The sequence below is a fragment of the Balaenoptera physalus genome (genome assembly GCF_965194825.1).
Source record: "Balaenoptera physalus genome assembly, chromosome: 3".
Classification (NCBI taxonomy): domain Eukaryota; kingdom Metazoa; phylum Chordata; class Mammalia; order Artiodactyla; family Balaenopteridae; genus Balaenoptera; species Balaenoptera physalus.
In genome coordinates, this window is record NC_138890.1 from 76,492,042 (window position 1) to 76,514,676 (window position 22,635).

Below are 22,635 nucleotides of genomic sequence, written 5' to 3' on the forward strand. Positions count from 1 at the left end.
GGAAACATACTCTTTCTTTAACATGTAAATGAGTCTTGATTTCTATAAAGAAGTAAGAGTTTGTGTTTTCATTTTTAAAATTCTGCACAAAACTAAGTTTGTGGTAAGGAAAACATCATTTCTATTAATTTCAAGCACATATAATTCATCCCTGTCATAAGGAACTTGGACGGTAAAGATGTACATGTGTGATTTAAGAACCAGCATTTTTAGTGTCCTAGCAACATCATTAAACATAGAATGCATTGTCATGTGGTCTGGCTCATCTGAATCCGCTCGACTTCCCTATTTTACCTTTTAAAAAATTCTTTGTTCTTCTGTGCTTAGTACTGTGGTATCTAAAATGATAGTGTCAATAAACAAATTGCCAGAGTTTTCTAGGTCAAGGCACATCTCTTTCTTTCAAACTCTTCACATTTTCTTTGCTGTGTTTAATTGGGAATTCTGTGTCTGGCTCATAAAATCCCTGCAGAATGCCCAGCTCCCTTCAACTTTCAAGTTTAAAAACACAGCCTGTCGAAGAACAAAACTGGGGCCTCTGGGGGACAGAGAGAGCACTCTCTGGGTCTCCGTCCTTTGCAGACCCCATTCTAGGGCTAAGTTCCAAAGGCTGGCTCACATATGACTCCCGTGTAACCTCCTCTGCACCAAGCAGGAAACACAGGAATCCACATTTCACATATGCTTGCCATATATTCTCTATTAGAATCTCAAACACTAGGACAGAGCAGTGAGATGTGAGGAAGCAATCAAAGAGGGCATAGGAAGCCAAGGTGCCACAATCAGAATAGGGCATCTCATTGAAGGAAAAGACAATGTGAGAAACGCAGAACCTCACACGGCACCAGGCTCTGACGACAGGAACTCACAGGACATGAACAAGGAGAGAGCAACGTGGCCGAAATTCATAGACACGTTGCTCTGTAAGTTGGAAGGAACCTACCTCCTAGATGTGTAGGCAAGCCAGCCTCCCCATTTCCCAGATTTATCAAAGAGGCAGTGTCCCTTGCCTAAGACCAAAGAGTTGTCCAGGAGTAGAGCCAACACCACAACCCACCCTTCCTGTGTGCTAGTCTACACACTAAGGAGATAGTGTCGTGCAGGACAGATGGATAGTGTCGTGAGGATAACGAGCAAACTTGTACCAAAGCCAATTCTGCTATTGCTAGTGGTAGTACCTTGGACACAGGATTTACACTTTCTGAAGTTTAATTTTCTAATCTATACAATGGAAGTAATAATACCTACAAATAAGCATGGCTGGTACATAAAAGGCACTTTAATATTAACTCCTTCATCTATACGTCACTGCATCTCATCAAGCCTAAGTTTGTCAAATGATCCACCTATGCAAGATCACCTCCTAATTCAGTACCTTGGCCTATTTTGTCCACCAGGATACAGAACGGCCCACATCTGACTGCAGTAACATTGCTAGTAACTGTTAATAGCATACACTGCTCCCTCCTACTGATAAGAATACATTCTACTTTCAAACTAAAATTTGACAGGCCTCTTACAGGCCATGGCAACCCTTTGAAAATAAAACTCTTGAAGTTGCAACAGAAATATATTTTTACATGATAGGACAAGACCATCTGGAACTTACTCTTACATGGATTCAAAGAGCTGCATCAACAATAGAGCTGTTATGAACTCAGGCTCCACACTGTCTCCTAAAGGAATCAGACAGGCCTCGTCATGTGTTAGAGGCAGAAAAAAGTGACCCAGGAAAGGGGCTAAATCCTTAGCTGTCATTAGTATTTTCTCATGTCAACGCTGCGATCTGAGAAGACAGAAGGAACTGACTTACTTTATATACTTGTCTGATCCTTTAGTACTTAGTGAAAACTAGAATGTTTTATTTGACCCCTATGGGAAAGCAGCTCAACTGGGCAGTTTGCTCCTGAAATAAAATATCAGCAGTCAAAATACTCTTAAAGCCCCTTAGAAATTAGAACATCACAGATTTATTAGAAGGTAAGTGGCCCAAGCTTATAGGTGGCTGTTAACATTGTTTTATTTGCTTTACACAAAAGGTAGAAATGACAGAAAAAACACTCTTAACAGAAAACAATAGCACTGACCTGGTCTCATTGAGAAGCTGAGCCCAAACTGCCCATGTTACGGGGAAAGGGAAGTTCAACCAACATCAGCAAACACCCATACGGTTGATGAAATACAAAATGGTGACAGTGGCTTGGTGAATGTCCTGTGGGGAGGCTGAATCAATCTTAAAAAACATACATTTGCCCAACCATGCTTTTAAACAGCATCTCTTTAAAAACAAGTTATATATACAAATATCACCCAAAAATGTATCTTATATACTCTAGTGCTATAAATTTAAGGCATCCCAATAGTCTATTCTTCTGCTGGTGAGGCACTGTTCTCGTGATTCTATTTCTGCAGAGGACAGTCCAGACGTTTCCAATGGTGTCCAAAGGGCAGCAATGAGAGATAAGAAAAAAGTGATTTATAAGAAGAATTCTTTTGACTCTAGCTCAGCGACGTGCTTTATGCTGTAGGATTTCTTCATTTTTCTGTTGATGTCATCATGCCTAAGCAGAAGAAAAACCATAGGCCAAAATTAGATAAAACTATGGTCAAGTTACAATACAACGCCACTAAAGAGCTCACCCAAAATGGAAATTATCCTCATACAAACCATACTGAAGAATACTTCATTCCAGTAGGCAAATTATTCTCTTTTCATATAAATCACTCTTTAACCAATAAATAGTCATGTAATAACATACTTTGTGGACACCTTTACATTTGGCCCTGGAAGTAATTTCTCAATTATGCTGATTGGAATCCAGGCAAAATTCTACAGTCAAGTGAATTTTATCAGAGTCAAACAAAATAGGAAGCATAGTACTGCTGGTTGAGTGGAAACAAGAGATTTTTATATTTTATTCACTGGATCCACTGGTGACACCTTTTATTCTCCAGTAAGCTTGAGTGTTAGTAATTTAAAGGAAATGCTTTTTCTTTGGGTGTGTGATTACTGAGTAGTAGCATGTTGGATGACCACAAGTAGGTAAATCTATGGGAAAAAGAAGAACCTAGGGAAAAATAATGCTGTTTTCCCCTCAATACTTGATACCTCATAAGCCTATGGAAAGAAGTACCAGCTCAAGCCTGGGAACAGTTTTGCTTTTTAAGTGAATTTCCCTCTGTGTAGAAGCATTCATTTTCATGAGATATTAGTCCCATTCTGAGCATAAAATCTTCCAGAGAGGAGTTATCTTCTGAGTTTGAGCAAGCCTACATATTACTAAATTCCTTCTTGTTGCTATACCAGACAAAAACAAACTATTTCTGGGAATGGTACTCGCTCACGTGAAGACACATTTGGATGGAGAACCGCACGTGGCTTGGGGTTTTTATGGCCTCAAAATCGTACTTGCTTACAAAGACCATGTAGTCTATTAATTCTTATTTTTATTTATTCATCTGAATAGAACTTCAGAGAGTTGTTCATGGGCAAGGAAGGGAAGAGGGTGGAAGAAAAACCTGGTTGGTTAAAAAATGTTTTAGGAACGTCCAATTAAACACGATGGATTAAAAACATAGATTTATCATCCCTTTCTTACAAAACAACACTAAAATGAAAGTAAAGAAATAAAAAAGCATCAACCTAAATGAATAAAGGGAAATGAGAGAGGAGATGATAACACACAAAATGCCAACAATATTTCAGAAACAGGAGGACGGATCGATATGTGGAACTGACTTAGCAGAGCAGGCAGGAAAAGCAGAAATCTAAGCCTATAGTCAGGGAACCCAGTAAACTGATGTGCGCTGGGAGACTCGGGAACTAGAAGTGCCATGAATTTCTGAAAGTGACAGTGGGGCTGTGTGAGTGCTGAAAATGGGAAGATTATTTGAAACTTTTTGGAAGTAGTAGTTCATACCCCAGATTACTTTCCTGACCCAGTGCAGCCAGGTGACTGTCCCTTTCCCAATGTGAAGAAAGACCGGAGGTTACAGTTTGCAAGGCATGGACCAGAGAGACTCTGATTTCAGCTAAAGGGGCTGGAAACCATGGGATTAAGTGAAAGTCCCTATAGAACACAATTATTAACCCATCTCCTGCTGGTCTGACCTACAGATTCCTGGCAATCAGGTTAATAGGCCCTAGAAGGAGACTGGAGTTTCCTTATCTTGAGAAATCAACTTCCGAAAGAAAAGTCCTACAAATACTGACAATTAGTGAGTTTCCCAACAAAAGAGCCTAGTACTTAATCAGTTTGTGTGAAGAAACATCTACCAGTCAACAAGCCTCACCCATAAAGCCAGAGCTTCTAATTGAGCTTTAGTGTCTTGTTCCTAAATGTGAATGAGTCAGGGATCATCAGACTTTTGAGGGAAGTGCTACTATGACAGACAAAATCCAAAATAAACAGAGAAACAGAATTCAAAGTGAATAAAGGTAATATAGGGAGGTGATGAGAACTTCAAAAAGTTGTAACAAGAAGAAAAGAAAAACCAGGGAAAATGTTTGCAATTCATATCACAAAGGGTCAGTTTTTATAATGTGTAATATATAAAGAGCTGCTACAAATCAACAAGACCAGACTCTCAATAAAAACGTAGAAAGGATTAAAAATAGTACATTCATACAATGAAATAATATGTAGCTATGTAAAAGAATAAAGAAGCTCTCTCTATACTAATACATAAAGACCTCCAATGTGTTAGGTGGAAAAAAGCAAAAAGACAGACTGTTTGTACAGTATGCCTTTATTGTAAAAAGGAAGAAAAGATAAAAATATACACTTGTATTTGATTGTAAAATTTAAATAAATTCTGCATATATAATGCCATGAACAAGGAACAAAGAGAAAACCAACAAAGTCCTATTAGAAATTAACACTATAATAGCCGAAATAAAAAATTAGAAAGGTTGGAAGGTAAAGTTCAGTAAATATTCTAGAAAGAACTTTTAGGGAAAGCCAAAGTATGGATAAATACAGAAGAATGGTTAGAAAATAGTTAGAAAAGGATTAGTCCAATGGGTTGAACATTAGAATAATAGTATTTCCAGAAAAGTGAACAGAGAAATTGGAGAGGATAAAATTTTCAAAGATATTGTACAAAACACTTCCCAGAGTTGAAGTGTGTATGTTTCCAGATTTAAAAAGCGGGCTGAGTGCCCACACCCCAGGAATGAGAATGGAATCATGGCAAAATATCATGAAATCAAAACAGTGGGGATAAAGAGGAAATTGTAAAAGCTTTCAAGGGATTAGCAGTTACAGAGGAATTGAGCTTCTTGACAGACACATTGAGGAAAATGAAACAATGTGTTCAAGATTCTAAGGGAAAATAGTTTCCTACTCAGAATTCTATACCCAGCCAAATATTCCTAATCCATATGAGGGCAAACCAAAGATATTTCAGCCAGGCAAGGCCTCAAAAATTTTAGCACCCCCTTCACCTCCATAGGATGGGAAGATATATTTACCAAAGTAAGAGAATAAACCAAAAAAAGGGGAAAAGATAGATTCAGGAAGTAGGGCTCTACACAGGAGAGAAGCAAAAGGAATTCCCAGAATGATGTATGTGGGAAACTGCAGATGACAGCTGTGTGGCACTGCCAGATAGCCGCAGTCCAGAGTTGGGTAAGAGGAAAGACGGTGTCTCTGTGAACAGACTGAAACACCAGAGGTACCTGATTTGTCTGAATGCACCGAAAGAAGGGTTCTGTCTCCAGCAGAGTGTTTGGAAATAAACTGTAAACTTAAAAATCAAAATTATTATCTCCAAGGAAAACATAAAGTTACATGAATAAGGAAATGTAACAATAGTATGCTGCATGGATCCACTGTGATTAATATTTAGATAGTCATAATAATAATAAACACCAAATACTAATTTATAACCCCAAAAAGTGATACAACTATATTGATGGTGGGAAGACGAAGCAGGTATGTGTGTGTGTGTGTGTGTGTGTGTGTGTGTGTGTGTGTGTGTGTGTGTGTGTTGGAGTGGGGGGCAGTGTTGGTTGCCAAAATAGAGCTGGATAAATTTGGTTCATTGTTGAGAACATGGATTTTGGAACCAGACTGACTGAGTTGAAACCCTGGCTACATAATTTATTACCACTGTTACTGTGTAACCTTGGGCAAGATATATAATCTCTCTGTGCCTTGGTTTCCAATCTGCAAAATTTGGATAATAATAGTATCTACCATATTGTGTCATTCACTGTGAAAATTAAAACAGTCAATATGCATGAAGAACCTGGAATATTCTTTGGTACATGGTAAGTGCTTTATAAGTGGTAGCTATCATTTTTATCTTCTATAGTAGAATGCCAATAGACAGTAGAGATAATATCTAAAATTGAAAGTCTGTATGAGCATGTTATTTAGAAATACAGGGAATTCCCTGGTGGCACAGTGGTTAAGAATCCACCTGCCTATGCAGGGGACATGGGTTTGAGCCCTGGTCCGGGAAGATCCCACGTGCCACACAGCAACTAAGCCCATGTGCCACAACTACTGAGCCTGTGCTCTAGAGCCTGTGAGCCACAACTACTGAGCCCTCGTGCCACAACTACTGAAGCCCATGTGCCTAGAGCCCGCGCTCTGCAACAAGAGAAGCCACCGCAATGAGAAGCACGCGCACCGTGATGAAGAGTAGCCCCCACTCGCTGCAACTAGAGAAAGCCCATGTGCAGCAACAAACACCCATCGCAGCCAAAAATAAATTAAAAAAAAAAGAAAAAGAAAAAGAAATAACAGAATACTAGAGAAGACACCTAAAGACAAGCAAGCGGTTGACTCATGAGAGTAGGAATAGAGAACAGAGTAGGCTGGGCACAGGGACAGCCAGTTTTTGTCATAAGACTACATTACTATCACATGTACCTATAGCACTTTGACAAAAAATTAAACTACAAATAAATAAAACTTAAAAAAACTTAGGTTGTAGTCTAAGAATATCATCATCATTTAGACATGGATGGAGTATTTCTACTTTAATATAAGGGGTGTTGTGCTCAAAAACACTAAAATCACTTTCTGCAGGACAAAACCCAGCATAATTAGAGTTGAGTCAATACCAAGTAAAATGTTAATTTGAGGCATTTATCTGAATAATAGCAGGATGATTCAAGTCTCCCTGAACCCTTCAATTACTTAGTCCTGAATTACCAGTATTCAAAAAAAAAAAAAAAAAGAAAAAAGGCAAAAGTGTTTGGGTAATTCTGGCATGAATTATTCAGATAATTTGCTGCTCCTTGATTTCATTTTTGGATATGAAATCACATTCTCTGTGACCAAAATTGGAAAGAAGACTTAAATTTAAATAACAGTTTTTCAAGTAATCTAACTTGCTGACTCATCTAGGCATGGATTCCATATTTCTACAGACCAGGGTGACCAGATGGCAAGTTATTTTAGAGACTCTGCCTAAAATGGCCCACGGGTAGGCACTACATTCTCCACTGATAGCCAAAACAGGTAGACTTACTTAGCTACTTTTGTGATCTCCTTCAGAGCTTCACTGAGAGCATATCTATAAATCCCATCTACTAAAAAAAAATGAGATTCTGGTTCAAAGAATAAAAACGTATACTTGAAATACCCAATATGAAACTCACTGTAGGAGGGTAGACATGTAATCAAAAGGCCTAGATTTCTACAGAGCATACCATTCTTTCTGTGGGATGACAGGCTTGGTCCTTTTTAGTTTTCTTTTCTCTCTTCTTCCTCCTTTTCCTCTCTCTAGCTCTCCCTCTCTCTCCAAATATTCTGAAATCCTTACCATGTGCCAGGCACCAAGCTAGACACTGGGGTACAGACTTGGATATGATGGTGCCACCAAGGGTCACCAGTGTCAGGAAGTTATACCTTTCATCGAGTTGACCATGTTTTAACTGTATCCTCTCTTAATTTTCTCTTGATTATGATCTTGCTGAATGAAGGGACATGCCTTATTCTGGCACAGCAAAATGCGTGGCTTATTGCTAAGGACATCACTGAAACAAGGGCACTGGCAATCCAGGGATCTGACATCCAGGAGAGTCATATAGTTGCACTGTTCTCAGCGTGGGAAGGAAAATCCCAACTGGCTGTGGTTGGAGCAGAGATTCTCAGTGAAGGTACTGGAAGGCGTTTGGGTAAAGTCTCTACCTGATACTTTTAAACCTCAAATGACTTGCTGCTTCTTTAAAAGTCCAGCCTTAAGAAAGTTTATAGACAGACCCAGCTCTTTTAATGTGCAGACACTCTAGTGGTGGCGGACATGTGGTGCAAATATGACACGGGTTCTATATTCATCCCCTTTGGAATTACACAATTCAAAACCAGACTGGGGAGGGGGAGGAGAGGAAGCTGGAGGTGGAAGAAGGGAGTTCTTTGTTCATAACTTTTGCGACTACACTTAAACCAGGATTAGCATGTGGAAGGAATGTATTTCTAGTGGGATAATTTTGGTTTCCAAGGCAGATCTCCCCCCTGTACCCTCCTACCTATAGCTCATGGGTGTTCTACACGTTTATTTCTTGCCTTCCAAGGGCAGTGCTTTAAGGTAGAACATGGGGTCTTAGTTGCAATAGCTTTTTCTATGTCTCAACTCATTATATTTTGATACTAAACCTTGTTCGACTGTCTTCCTGTGATGGAACACGCTTTCTCCTTTCCCCAGAGGGTATAAGGAACTTATGAATAGAAAATCCATTTGTGAATTATGCTCTCATGAATCTTGCAAACTCTGGCAGCTTTTATAAAATTTGCTAAGTTGTGCCCAGACACTGGAAATATCTGAATATTTTAACAATCCCCCATAACATGGGCATTTTTCTCCACACATAAGATCCTCCTATGCAACAGCCAAGGACAACGCAAAATTGTGACCCATTTCAAAGGAGAAGCTGTCACTTAATGAATGTAATATGGAGAAATGGTTCAAGATTGGGATCTCCTTCCTCCACGTCATAGGGACAAAGCTTCCATATGAAATAAGGGTTTTCTCTCTGAAATGAATGTGAACCCTAGGGAGGCAGAGGTGGGGTGGGCGGGACAAGAGTTGGGCAGGAGAAACAGACAACACCGGGGAAACATGGGGAGGGGTGCAGGGGAAGGAGACCAGACAGGCTCTAGGGGTTTCTGGAGCAGAGGTGGTCACCCCAGGTACACCATGGTACTCCTCCTGACTCATTGGCTCTGGACCCCAGAGCTAGTATATTAGACACGAAAACACAGAAAAACATACTTCAGATCAGAGATTAGAACTTGAAAGTACAGTTTTGGGGCAGAAACTCTAATGTCTATAGTGTTACTCAGTGCCCTTTTAGTACTAGGATTCTAACAAACTTTTCTGAACTGTTACATTGGTAAGATTCAGTCTGCTCCAGGGGATTCACTCTAGATCTATGCAATCAACATACTCTCAGCTAGCTTGGTAACATACCTATGACTAGGTAATTATATAATTATCCCTTCAAGATCCTTAAAAAGCCTATGAAAATACTTTAAGATCAAAAATTTAAGATTAAAATGTGGTTATTTGATTATATCCAGAGAAATGATGGCAAAGATGCCTTTGTTTACCAGGGATTCCTTTTTGTGCTGACTGCATTTTCCATCATGATTCTGGAAATGCTGTTCAGTGGGGCTGAGGGTATGCTCGACTCGGGACAGGTTTCAGCCAGGGCCTCATCTCTGCCTTCCCAATGTCTTCCATGTCTTTGCTCATTTTTCTGTTTAGTAATATGTCCTGACAATAGGGACAGAAATGTGTGTGTGCGTGTGTGTGTGTGTGTGTGTGTGCATGTGTGCGCGCGCGCTGGTGGTAGGGGTGCCCTGAACTCTGACCTCCAGTTGGGCACAGCAGATGACCACTGACATACCCTCACATCAACTCAGGCCAAACGTACCACCCTCTTTGAAGTGGCTGTTGAACAATCTTGACATCTATGTAAAATATGGGCTACTAGCTCTTGGGTCCGGATGTATAATTCCCAGTGTGGCTAATTCCTTGGCAGTAAAACCCGCACTAATGGTGTTTATTGCTTAATGTCTTTTTAAGGAGTCTACTCTCATGTTGGCGCTAGGATTAGGGATTTCCTGATGCTAGCCCCTCAGGCTACAGTGCCTCTGTGGTCAAAGGCGATGTGACCAGTGGTGGCCAGGGGTTAATGCCCTCTGCCTATCAGTAACTAGAATCAATACTCACTTCAAGTGTTAACAGATCTTGGATAGACTTAAACTCTGGGAAATGAATGTCTTACTGGCATTTTAAAATAAGTAACTGCAAACATTCCCTTGGAGTTGTAATAATTCAAGACCAACTTGTCCTTTATAAGAAAAAGTAAAGATAAATCTGCTTATTATAAACAAAGTCATCCTCCGCAGTTGAAACACACTGGAAAAGCTATTCAGAGTAATAGAGTTGAATCTAATTTTAAAGGGCATTGAAAAGAAATTTAGATTCTTTGCTATCAAGCTGTGACCAATTTGGAAAAATAAATAGCAAACAGAACCCCCTCACAGAGCTGACATTCTTTTAAATGTTGTATTTATTGTCCCTATTTTTCCTTTACTAGGGAAAAAAAAAATCTTAGGAACTAAAATGTGATTCCACTATAGGCCTGGAACAAGGGTCCACTGCCCCGCTCTTTAGGAACTAAAATGTGATTCCAGTATAGACCTGGAACAAGGGTCCACTGCCCCACTCTTTCTCCCAGGGCTATACTGATGGGGCCACCAGCAGCATAATGCTTAGAGCCAACTCCAACCCAATGACTGCCATTGCTTTCCAAAGTTATATGATCCTGGGCAGTCCCTGCTCCCAAGAGGAACCATGTAGCCTTCAAGCAAATTCTTAGGCCAAGATTTAAAGGCATCACTGACAGATGGACACTTGGGTTCCTTTCTTTCTTGCATCTTTCTGTGGGATGCCCTTTCTATGGGTCCCAGAGGCAAAATGAAGCAGGCACCAGAATCACTTAGGTATTTTTCATGTCCACATTCCCATGTTAGTTCATCTCTCTGAGGAATCTTTATCTCAACTAGATACATCTACCCTTGCTTTATCTAAGGAGTGGACTGAGCTGGTTCTCCCTGCCTCTGTGTGATGATGAATCAGAGAAACCTTCCCCATATGCCATGAACAAACTAGTGGGTTTTCACTTTCCGTAGAACACATGCCAAACTACAGCCACGATAAGGGATAAGTTAATTTATAAGGTAGGGAGGGGAAGGGGTCTGGATGTTTATTTAACTACATTGAATATCATAATTTTGGGGTTTCTGTTTATCACTGAAGGAAAACTCTGTTAATACATAAAGTCAGTGAACCTGACAGGTTCAAAACTGAGCCTTCAGAAGGACTGTTCCTTAAACTGAGTAGGAAAGTGTTAACCCAGTTGTAGGATGTCTGAGTAGCCTCATAACCTCCTTTTGTGTTCTGATTTTTGTAATCCTATTACAGTAGATTGTTAGCTTTGTTCCCTTACTTGTAAGAAGACAGGATGAAATATATCTGGCAGGAGAATCTACTGGGATACTAATTGTCTTGTTTCCAGGTGCTGTAGGAACCTGGAAGAAATGAGAGTTTTTCTCCTTCCCCCTCCCAAGGAGTTTGCCAAGCCTTTGTGCTTCCTTACCTCAGGGTATTTTTGGTGACTTCTGCTTAAGGACAAAAGCAGAATTTTCCAGGCACCAGAAGACAGAACCTAAGATGGGGACGCAGAGGGGTGGGGAAGATAGGTTGGAAGAAATAGAAGTGGACCAATACCAATGTCTGGGAAGGCAAGGGGTATTTTTTTCTATCTCCTTCCCACCCCAGGCATTGGGCTTTTAGCACTGGCCAAGATGCCCTGCCCCAGTGTGGCAGGAAGCAGCCGAGACTTAGGCAGCATGTTGAGCCTGACCCAAGCAGAATGCTGGTGACCAGTAAATACCGAAGCTCCAAGGTGCTTCCTTCAACTCATGGAATTAATGAGACCCCAGGGGAACCCCCTAAAATGACTGAGATTTACTTTTCCTCTAGCCTGAATGGAGACCTGGAGCAGATTAAACGTGATTTAGAGGGGAAAAAAAGGAGAGTGACATTTCTTACACCTTAGAATTCTGAACTAACATTTACACTCACAACACATTCACTTGTATTTGTGTACCTGTAATTATTATATACATACACACACACACATCCACACAAATGTTTTGGAGGATTTTGGAAGGGTGCTGAAAGGCGTGCCACAGCTTTCTTTTAATTTAAATGATTAGTCTCTTTTAAAAGGGTGTTGGGGGTTTAACTCTTCTGAAATAAACCTGTCAAGAGGCACTGACTGACTTAACTCCCCGTCAACTGCCCTCTTCTTAGCCCTCTCCTCTTCCCTGCTCTGTTAGGGAGTTGTATGTATCCCTGGGGGAAGAAGGAAAGCTATGCTGAAGAAGGACTTTGCTCAAGGAGGAGACTGAGCCACTGGGGACCTTGGAGATGATCCTTTTATATACACCCTCCGTACATTTTGAATCACAAACATTCTGTCTGAGAAAGTCCATTGTTTTGTTGGTGGGAGCTCAGAGACCAGCATTGCGGTTCCAAACGCTGAGGTAGAGCAACTACAGCGTGGCAGGACCTCACTTCTCCTGAGGGCAGCAGACTGCTGACTAAAGGAGCTTTCAGTCTATAACCAGCAATGAAGGAAAACCTCAGCTCTGTTTCAAAGTTCTGATTCTGATCGGAGGTTGACTCATTCTACCCATGGCAGGAAATTTCATTTCTATACTTACTTGGTACTTGACTCCATTAAAACAAAGACTGAAAGCCAAGGTCAGTTGGGAAGCACAGCATGTTTGTGATCTGAGTAGATTCCTCTGCCCTCTGCTGCTGGACTGAAGCCCCTCCAATAGGGTACTTGCTCCCTTTCTAAGGCCCAGTTACAAGTCTGCCTTCTTCTATTTGGGGAAAGAGTTGTAATTTTCTACTTCCTTGGTGTCAGCCCCTGGGAAAGGTGCTCCAGGACTGCCACGTAAAAGATCATGCAAGTCACAGCGAAGGCATGGCACTGCTGAGCAATACACCCTTAGCACCACGTACCGTGCACAGTCACACAGATGCTCTTCAATCAGCGTGTTAGAGGAAAGATTGAGGCAGCTGTCGTACATCTCCTAGAGAGGTGCAATTAAAAATCATCTGAACACATGCAACAAGCTCAGCACATGCACAAGTCTCAATAAACAGGAGGCATGCAGGAGACAGATTAAAGGGTAGACGCTTCAGACATACTTTAAGGAGCCTGGGGAACTGCTGAGATCTTTGACTTGAGCGAGAGGAACCCTTAAGTCACCTGGAAAAGTTTTATTCCAGCAATGTTAAGTTTGGACATATTTAATCCAAAAGGCCTGGTGTTTGGGGCACAAGTGTGACTCTTCTAGCTGAAGCAAATACATGCTAAAGTCTTTTATAACAAAGACAACTCGGTGGAAATCAATGTGTAATTAAAATTTGTGTTCAGTTAATTCGAGTGATATTAACTAAAACTTGATTTTGGTATTGCAAAAAAGAATTTGCACAGTTCTTAGACCTCAGTGGAATGGGATTTTACCTTATAGCAAATAATAAATGATGCAGGTGTGACTCTGGTTAGCAGGATGGATATTCTGGAGGCTTCTATTCCTCAGAGAGTTTCACATTTTGGCTGCTATACCATGTTTTTTAAGGGCATGGCATGCACAGAGCATGCAGGAAATGTTGCCTAAAAAGATGTTTGTACCTCTTATTCACTGGATTGAAATCCAGATTATAGTGCATGGTTTTACAACAAATGCAATTACACAATGTAGTTCATGGCATACTCTGCTGTCCCCTGGGCGCTGGCAAGCACTTCAGACCACTAGAGCTTCCTTAGGGGCTTGTGTCGTAAAACGCCAACGTGGGGGTCCCCGTGGTGTATTCATTCTAAAGGTCCTTCCAAAGTTGAGTAGTTTAGAAACAGAGTTTCTATTTATGTGTTGTTTAATTGGGCTGGAGAATAAACTATCCAGTCACATGAGGAGAACTAACTCTTCCTGAGGCAGAGTCAGTGCCAAAGAAGGGCCTGATTTCACAACAATTAGTAGTCTAATCTTGTAGAAATGCCTCCCGGTCTATGACTCCTAATTCTCAAGGATCAAAACTACTTAGCAGAAACTAACACACCATTGTAAAGCAATTATACTCCAATAAAGATCTTAGAAAAAAAACCCCAAAAACTACTTAGGGAAATTTAGGGACCAGAATACAATCTCCTGTGATTTGTTTAATCTTTCTCTCTTAGAGCATTTTCAGAATGTACTCTAACATGACATATCTCATTAGAAACGCATGAATTTGGCTTTTCATGAATCCTTTGAAATTCTCCTGGGGATCCCCTCAAGGTGGCCAAGGGCAACAATCTGTAGTGTTAGGAACAATATAATTAATTTAAAGGAATAAAAGGGATATTCTCCAAATAGCACTCACCGCCTTATTCTTTCCTTTGCTAGCAGAGCTCCCGGGATTTCCCTTACCGTCTGTGGTCTTCCTCCCAAGTGAGGTTAAGGGCAGGGTGGAGGTCTTCAGCTGGTTGGATGCCTGATAGTTATTATTATTGTTCTGGTTGCCACTTAGCGTCTCCATGATGGATCGGAAGGTTCCAAAAGGCCTTTTCAGTTGATCCCCTGGCTCGCCGCTTGCGGAGGTCCGCTGGAGGGTCCTGCCCTTATCTCGGTCCTTCTCGCCGTTCAGTTCAAGGCTACTTTGCTCCATCTGCACCACAGGTTCCTCAAAGGTAACTCTGAGTTTCAGGTTCTGCGACGTCCGGCGCTTGGAAGATGGGGACTTGAGGGCGCTCTTGGGACTCGTGGCCACTTTCTGGGCAGCTGTGCTGTCGGGGCTGGGCTGAGGGGGTTCTCCAGAGGGCTGGCTTGGGGGAGTGGTTCCCGAGCCTGGCCCCTGGGATTCCGAGTCTGGCTCGCTGCTCTCTGAGGTGGGGGATGGGCTGTGGCCCTCCAGAGATTTGGAGGCCTTGATACTGAAAGGAAACCTGCGTCCGGATGCCAAGCTGTGCTTCTTTATCATCAAGTGTAAGCTCTCTGCGCCGTCCATACTCTCCACGCTTTCCACGACAGGTTGTGGTCTGGGCCTGTCGGCCTTTCTCACGGGCGTGCCCTTGGGCTCCTCAGAGTTATTGGAGTCTGTGTCGGACTCACTCAGTGACCGCTGCATCAGCTGCTTCAGCCTGGCTAACTTCAGTTCCCTCTTCTCCAGTGGGGTCTTTTTTGCATTTCTAGAAGCAGCCTGAGCATCCTGGAATTCCAAGGACAGCTTTTCCTGGGTGCAGACATTCTCTGAAATATCTTTTCCTAATAACTGGCGTAGGATTTTATCCGAATCTTCGTCTTTAGCTTTGGCCCTAGCCCGGCTGGATGCGGACAGGCTTCCAAGAACTTGAATCCCCTCTTGGATTCCTGGTTTGCTTTTGCCTATAGGCTCATCGTCTGCATCTGGGGATTTCCATTGGGACTTTCTGGAAGCTGGGGAGGACGGTGAACTGAAAGAGGATGAAGGACATACGAGATGACTTCCTACTGGGTTAAAATAACTCAGCCACAAATCACTGCGTGGCTTAAATGCCACTAATAACTTACAAATCACTGAGACTGAAATAAGGATAATGAATATCTGTTTCAAGCAATCTACAAACATTCCATGGTGGCAACCATAACCAGTATAGTGTGCCTCATACCTTATGCTTTGACTACAAAATTTATCTACTGTTTTATTGTATATACATTAATTTTGCACAAATTTTCTCAATTAATCCCATCTTCAACAACCTTATGAACCTACATACCCTTATTTCCATTTCATAGATGAAGAAATAAAAGACTCTGAAAGAGTAAGTGACTTGTTTATAGTCCTGGAAAGAAGAAATGGTACAGCTGGAGATAAACTCAAGTCTTCTGACCCTAGGTCCAGTGCCTTTTTCCATGTGATAGCTCATTTTTATTCCTCTTTATAAAAATAAAATGTTTTCTGTTATCTTCTTAAAAGATATTAAAAGAAAGTCCAAAAGAAGGCTCACACATTAAAGACAGTTTAAGAATTCTAACCACCAACGTTCCTGGTATTTATTACCTGGGCGAAGAAAGGAGTGATTTGCCCTCTGATTTCTGGGCTTCTAGAAGTTGTTGGAGCTGGTTCTGCAGTGTGACACGTTGCATTGTCTGTCTGGGAAAAACAAACCAAAATATATAAGCTCTCTGACACATGGCTACTATCATAAATTAACAGGTATAAATTTTTTTCATGATAATTTGCGATAAGTTGCAGTAAATCTAAAAATCTTACAAATGTGCATAACCTTCATCCTTATAATTCAGAAATTTTCCTGAGGATGCAATCAAAAGTACCCAAAAAGATATTTATTATTCACATTAGTAAAAAAACTATAACCTAAATGATCATCAATAAGACTGAGTAAATAATTTAGAATTATTTCTATAAAGGCAGCTATTAAGAATAATATATTTGAATATCTATGACATAGAAAAAGTTTCCCTAATATATGTGTATATAAGTAGAAAGTATACAGTATGAGATGTCCTTGTGAAAAGGGAAAATTTGGACACAGAGACAGACACACACAGGGAGAGCATCACATGAGCATGAAGGCAAAGATCAGGGTGATTCATTTACAAGCCAAAGAATGCCAAAGATTGGCAGCAAACCACCAAAAACTAGGAGGGAGGCACAGAATAGATTCTCCCTCACAGCCCTCAGAAGGAACCAACCCTGTCAACACCTTGATTTCAGACTTCTAGCCTCCAGAACTGTGAGAAAATAAATTTCTGTTGTTTAAGCCAGGCAGTTTGTGGTACTTTGTTACAGCAGCCCTAGCAGACTAGTATACTAGACATATGCTCACATATTTTTATATATTCATATTTCACATGCTAATATATTATACTTAAAGTTGATTAGTCCTTTCTGAGGGCTTTTTTAGAATCTAGAGAATAGAGTCCTTTTTTTCTCCATTCATACTTGGGATTTCTGTCATCAGTCAATCTAACTGCCTCCAAATAGTTTTCTTGACTGTGTCATAATTCACTCTGACACCTAAAAACCCTATAAAAGGAGTTTAATCTCCTTTTAATCTTTCTTCATCTGTTTTAACCCCTCACTAAATGTTTTTCTAAAAAACTTGACACGCAGTTCCAAATTTCAAAGTGGGAAAAGTAGAGTGCTCTTACGTATTTTTATTTTTTATTCATTCTTTAGATTAGGGTCAGCAAACTATAGACTATAGACTGTGGGCCAAATCCAGCCCATCACCTGTTTTTGTAAATAAAGTTTTATTGAAACAGAGCCATACACATTCATTTACATATTATCGAGTGCTGATTTCACGCTACAAAAGCAGAGTTGAGTAATTATGACACAGAACATGTGGTGCACAAGCCTAAAATATTTACTATCTGACCTTTTAGGGAAAAGATTGCTGGCTCCTCCTTTAGACAATTAAGTTTTCAGTATGTGAGTCACAGAATGCGTGAGATAAAATGAGATCACAGACTTCTTAGGTCTTAGGGATGAAATGTTAGGACTAAGACTGACCACTTCTAAGAAAAGGAGAGTATTTGGGGCTGATGGAAGGTTATTATACAAATCTGTTCTCACAGAATTAAATTTAGGCAGCCAACAGCTGTTGAGTATATGCAATGACATTTGGCAAGGAGAAGACTTGGGCTTCCTCAAGCCAGGATCTAAGACTCGGCAGTCCTTTTAAGAACACTTGTAACTAATTTGTTTAGTTCCTCATCCCTGCTCACGAGAGCTGCTACCAGTTTTGATGCTAAGTGTATTAGTTTTCTACTCCTGTTAACAAATTATTACATGCTTAGTGATTTAAAACAACACATGTGTATCTTACAGTTCTGTAGGTCAGAAGACCAGAATGGGTCTCTCCAGATTAAAATCGAGGTATCCACAGTCTACATTCCTTTCTGGAGGCTCTAGGGTGAAAGTCTATGTCCTGCTTATTGAAATCAGGCACAGAATCGGTTCCTTGCAGTTGTAGGACTGAGGTCTCTGTTTTCTTGCTGACCGTCAGTTGAGGGTCATTGCCAGCTCCTAGAGGTTACTGCACTTCTTGGCTCACAGCCCCTTCCTCCCTCATCAAAGTCTGCAAGAGCAGATTGAGTCCTTCTCACACTTTGAGTCTCTCTATCTCCTTTTCTGCCTTCTCTTTACTGTTACTCCTGTGATGAGACTGGATCAACCCCAATAATTCAGGGTGACCTTAACTCCATCTGCAAACTTAATTCCCTTTTTGTCATGTAAGGTAACATATTCATACCTTCCAGGGATTAGGATGTGATAGACATCTTTGGGGGACAGTTTGTGGGGCGGGGGGTTGGGGGGGTGGGTACCACACTAATACTGCAGAGTTCAGTAAATACTGCTTACTCCTCTAAAATCAGAATCAGTTTTCCTTTTTCCAAGTTCTGTAATAATTAATGTGTTTTCTAAACAGATTTCACTTTCTGTAACCTATGGCTTTTAACCTGTTTTCTTAACTTTAACGCACATTCTGATAATATGCTTCTATGTCCAGAGTAAATCGAGTGTTACCATACATTGTTTTCTCTTTATTGAAAAAATACCAAGTTATTTAATTGTTTTTACCCAACATGGAAAGAGTTTGCTTGCTTTGTTTAATTTAGTTTTTTTCTGATGGCTAAATTAATACAATTACTTAAAAAATTCAAACCATTTAGAAAGAGTGAGTAACATTTTGGAGTGTATCATACCAGCTTGGGGCGGCAGGGAGAGCGGTGGGGAGAGAGAGGGATTTCTTAGAAATGAGATAATGAGATTACACTGCACACTGTATTTTGTAATTTTCTTTTTTTACTTAAGGAAAGTAAAATACACTCTGTGTGTGTGTGTGTGTGTGTGTGTGTGTGTGTGTGTGACTTCATTTTAACTTGATTACTTTTGTAAAGACCCTATCTCCAAATAAGCTCACATTCCGAGGTACTAGGGGTTAGGACCCCAACACATCATTTTATGCGGCCACAATTCAACCCATAATACCTACGCCTGTAGATCAGGATCTCTAAGAGAGCTGAAGCTTGCCATTTCTAAATAATAGCTATGTTTATTAACTCTAAAGGGTTGGTGAATATTCTAGTAGGAAAAGGCACTCAAGACTGTCTCCCACTCACAATTTTGGGCTGAAAAACTAGTGTTTTCCATCCTTCTTCCTACACCTTTCGATGTTATTGATGCCCTAGAGCCTGAAGGGTACATTGTACTGAGGCTAGACTAAGTGAATTTCTCTGTTCATTTCTAGTTTTGCTAACCTCACTGAGACACAGAGTAAGTACAAGACTAGGGTCTACAATGTAACCTCTCATATTTCATCTTGTCATTGGCCTAACTACAACTGTCTACAGCATTCAGTTTGGAGACAGTGGAAGAACTGCTGTCTATTAGCATACATGTGTGTTTTATCCCAGGATCATCAAAAGAGAGAGCAGCCAAGACCCTGATCTTGAAGAGTTCTACCAATAAAACAGATACTATAACTCACGAAAGCTTCTCTGACTCCGTGGTAAGAGACAAGGGAAGGTTTTGTGATCTTTTCTCTGAGTATGAACCTTAAGAAAAAACATTCCATTGGACCATTTTAAAGTTCCTCTTGATGGATATGTCCATATACTACTAGGGGGAGTGTCCACTGGTACAACAGTTCTGGAAGGACAGTAGGCAACATCTATCCGCATTTTAAATACGTATGCACTTTGTTCTGGCAATTCCCTTTCTAGGAACTTCTTTTCAGAAACACCAATACATGTACATAAAGACATGTGTACAAGTATGTTCGCTGTGGCAAGATAACTTACTGAGTTATAAATCTGTGTGCATTTACCCCAGACCTTCAAGCTCGCTTAGCTCACCTGCCCCGGGGGAGTCTTGTGTAACTGGGCAGAGGATTCTTGGAGGGAAAGGAACCGTTCTAATTTTTAAGTTTAAATTTTATTTTATTTTTTTTCCTAGTAAAAGCCTAAATTCATTAAAGAGAGTATTCTAGGTACTGGCAGGGGGAGGAGCAGAGGAGTACAGAGACTCTTACCTCTAAGGCAAGAGACTAGAAGCAGAGAGAGAAAACAATTCCCCGAGCTTAGCGAGGAGCCAGGGGATCTAAGGACTTGTCACATTGTTGCATGAACTACACTTCTAATCAGTTAAGGCCTCCTACCAACCACAGGTCTTTTTTCGCAAGGAAAGAATGAAAAAAAATATTTTTTATAATTTTAAAGTAAAACTTCATTTTTTTCCCTTAAAATTTAATTTTTAAGGTTTGGCCTCCTAATTTGTCACCATTACTTTGAGTACTATTTTTGATGTTCAGTGATTCCCTTCCTAGTATGGCAGCTGTCATTTGGCTGATGTGTTTTCCAAGGGCTGACCTCGGTCCCCTCAGATGAGCATCAGCTCCTTAATCCTTCAACCTGCTGGAGACCCCTCGGATGGCCTCTCCTCTGGTCCTCCTTTCTTCAAGCATATCATGGCAGCCTCCCAGAAATGCTTCCCTGGCATCTAGGTATGCAATGTGTACCAGCTGAATCATCTCATCAAAAAAGAACTGATTTTAGCTAGACAAAGAGTGTTTTAAGTAACATCACGCTAAGTTTACATTCTGAGGATTTTAAATTCTGAGGAGTCATCAATCGTCTGCTTAATTTTTATAATAAATTTGCCAGTGATATTTACCAGGTGACCTGTCTGTAATTTCCCAAATATACATTTTTCTTTTTGAGAAAACTGAGAAACTGGCCCATCTCTAGCCCTTCTCTCTCTCTCATGCTTTTGATGATTTGCTAGACTGTTAAGGACAGAAGTTTGGAATGATGCCCACGTGTGCTTTCTGCGCCTGCTACATCATCTGACCCGGAGATGTGAACACAGAGAGAGGCTCCCTCCCCTTGTCCACTGTGGCTTAAGTTCTCTGCTTAGGAAGCTAGCTCTGCATTTTTTTTTGTTTAAATATCATTTTGCCTCTGCAGAAATGGCATGAATGCTGGCCATGAGGACTTGGGACGGAGGAAGAAAAGAAGATGAGGAGGATACTAGGGAATTCCTGTAAGACCAGCATGAGGGAGCCTTCCAAAGACCTGGCTGAAACCTAAGCACAACAGACTTGAGCAGCCAGACTTGGTTCTCATGGAACGAACAGGTCACTCACTCCTTCAGCTGCTTGGTTAGCTTCACCACCTGGGAGGCCAGCGACATGCAGGTCTCCACCACCACCAGGTACCGGGAGCACAGGGTGTGTCCGTGGCGCTCAGCGCTCTGGGAGGGCTTTTCCCCCGCATGGTTCTGCATGGTGACATTTGCTCCATATTCAACCAGGGTCTGTCAGAGAATGCAGAGACATGTGATCGTATCAAAACCTCCCTGTAAACATTATTTATTTATTATTTTTAATTTTTTTGAATTGAAGGACAGCTGATTTACAATATTGCTAGTTTCAGGTGTGCGGCAAAGTGATTCAGTTACATTTATATACATTTTTTTCAGATTCTTTTTCATCATAGGTTATTACAAGATACTGAATATAGTTCCCCATGCTATACAGCAGGTCTTTGTTGTTTATCTATTTGATGTGCCGTAGTTAGTATCTGTTAATCCCATGCTCCTAATTTATCCCTCCCCTCGTCTCCCTCTCCCCTTCGGTAACCATAAATTTGTTTCTTATGTCTGTGAGTCTGTTTCTGTTTCGTATATAGATTCATTTGTATTATTTTTCAGATTCCACATACGAGTGATACCATATAATATTTGTCTTTCTCTGTCTGACTTACTTAGTATGATATTCTCTAGGTCCATCCGTAAACATCCGTATTTTTTAATGACTGTGACAGAAGGTTGAATGGAACTTTTCCTGTTGTTCCAAAACCAGTCACCAGAGCCCAGAGCGGGACACGGTGGGGGTGAGGAGTACCATCACACACAAAGGACAGCCTCTGGTGAGCTTTCAGTGGTCAGTATCAGATGCCTCTTTTCGGAGCCTACAACAATGCAGCCAACGAATCCCACTACTATCAATCTCACGCCAGCCTCAGAAGGAGACTGGGAAGGGGTGGAGGTTCCTTCCTCCTTAGAGTCCTTTCCTTTATGAGGTTTGCAGGGCAGTGTCTGTGGTGAGAGGCTTTGTCCCTTTCAGTGGGTGGGCCCTTGAAGTTGGGGATGCCCATAAGAAAAAGAAGGAATTTTGTTTACTTTTTCCTATTTACTTGGGCAGCGCACATGATCTGTTGCTGAACCTACTCAATCAGGAATAAAAAGAACAGGAGAGAATTGTCATGGCAGGGCCCACATTCCCACCACGTGCCATGGCAAGGGTATGTCCCATATATCGAGCAGATGTTGTAGAAGGGAGCTTGCTGTGAGCTTGTTATCACCCAATTAAAAAGGAAAGGGTTCTTGGGTGACTTCCCTGGTGGCGCAGTGGTTAAGAATCCACCTGCCAATGCAGGGGACATGGGTTCGATTCCCTGGTCTGAGAAGATGCCACATGCTGCAGAGCAACTAAGCCCCATGCACGACAACTACCGAGCCTGCGCTCTAGAACTCGCAAGC

General features: G+C 41.0%; 1 protein-coding gene across 7 annotated transcripts in view; it reads right to left on the reverse strand.

The window, feature by feature from the left end:
- Positions 1 to 2,002: 2,002 nt before the first annotated feature.
- The window catches only part of SNCAIP (synuclein alpha interacting protein), a 146,035-nt gene continuing 125,402 nt past the window's right edge, over positions 2,003 to 22,635 (reverse strand). For 5 of the 7 annotated variants that reach the window (XM_082457849.1, XM_082457850.1, XM_082457847.1 and 2 more), the window contains 5 exons: positions 21,239 to 21,408; positions 16,123 to 16,215; positions 14,467 to 15,535; positions 13,063 to 13,133; positions 2,003 to 2,561 (listed from right to left, as the gene is read on the reverse strand). In XM_082457849.1, coding sequence (XP_082313975.1) covers positions 2,477 to 2,561; positions 13,063 to 13,133; positions 14,467 to 15,535; positions 16,123 to 16,215; positions 21,239 to 21,408 — 1,488 coding nt within the window. In that variant the 3' untranslated portion in view covers positions 2,003 to 2,476. Of the gene's footprint in view, positions 2,562 to 5,000; positions 11,693 to 13,062; positions 13,134 to 14,466; positions 15,536 to 16,122; positions 16,216 to 21,238; positions 21,409 to 22,635 lie in introns of those variants that run through there. The other 2 variants (XM_082457852.1, XM_082457853.1) reach the window with 2 other exon arrangements.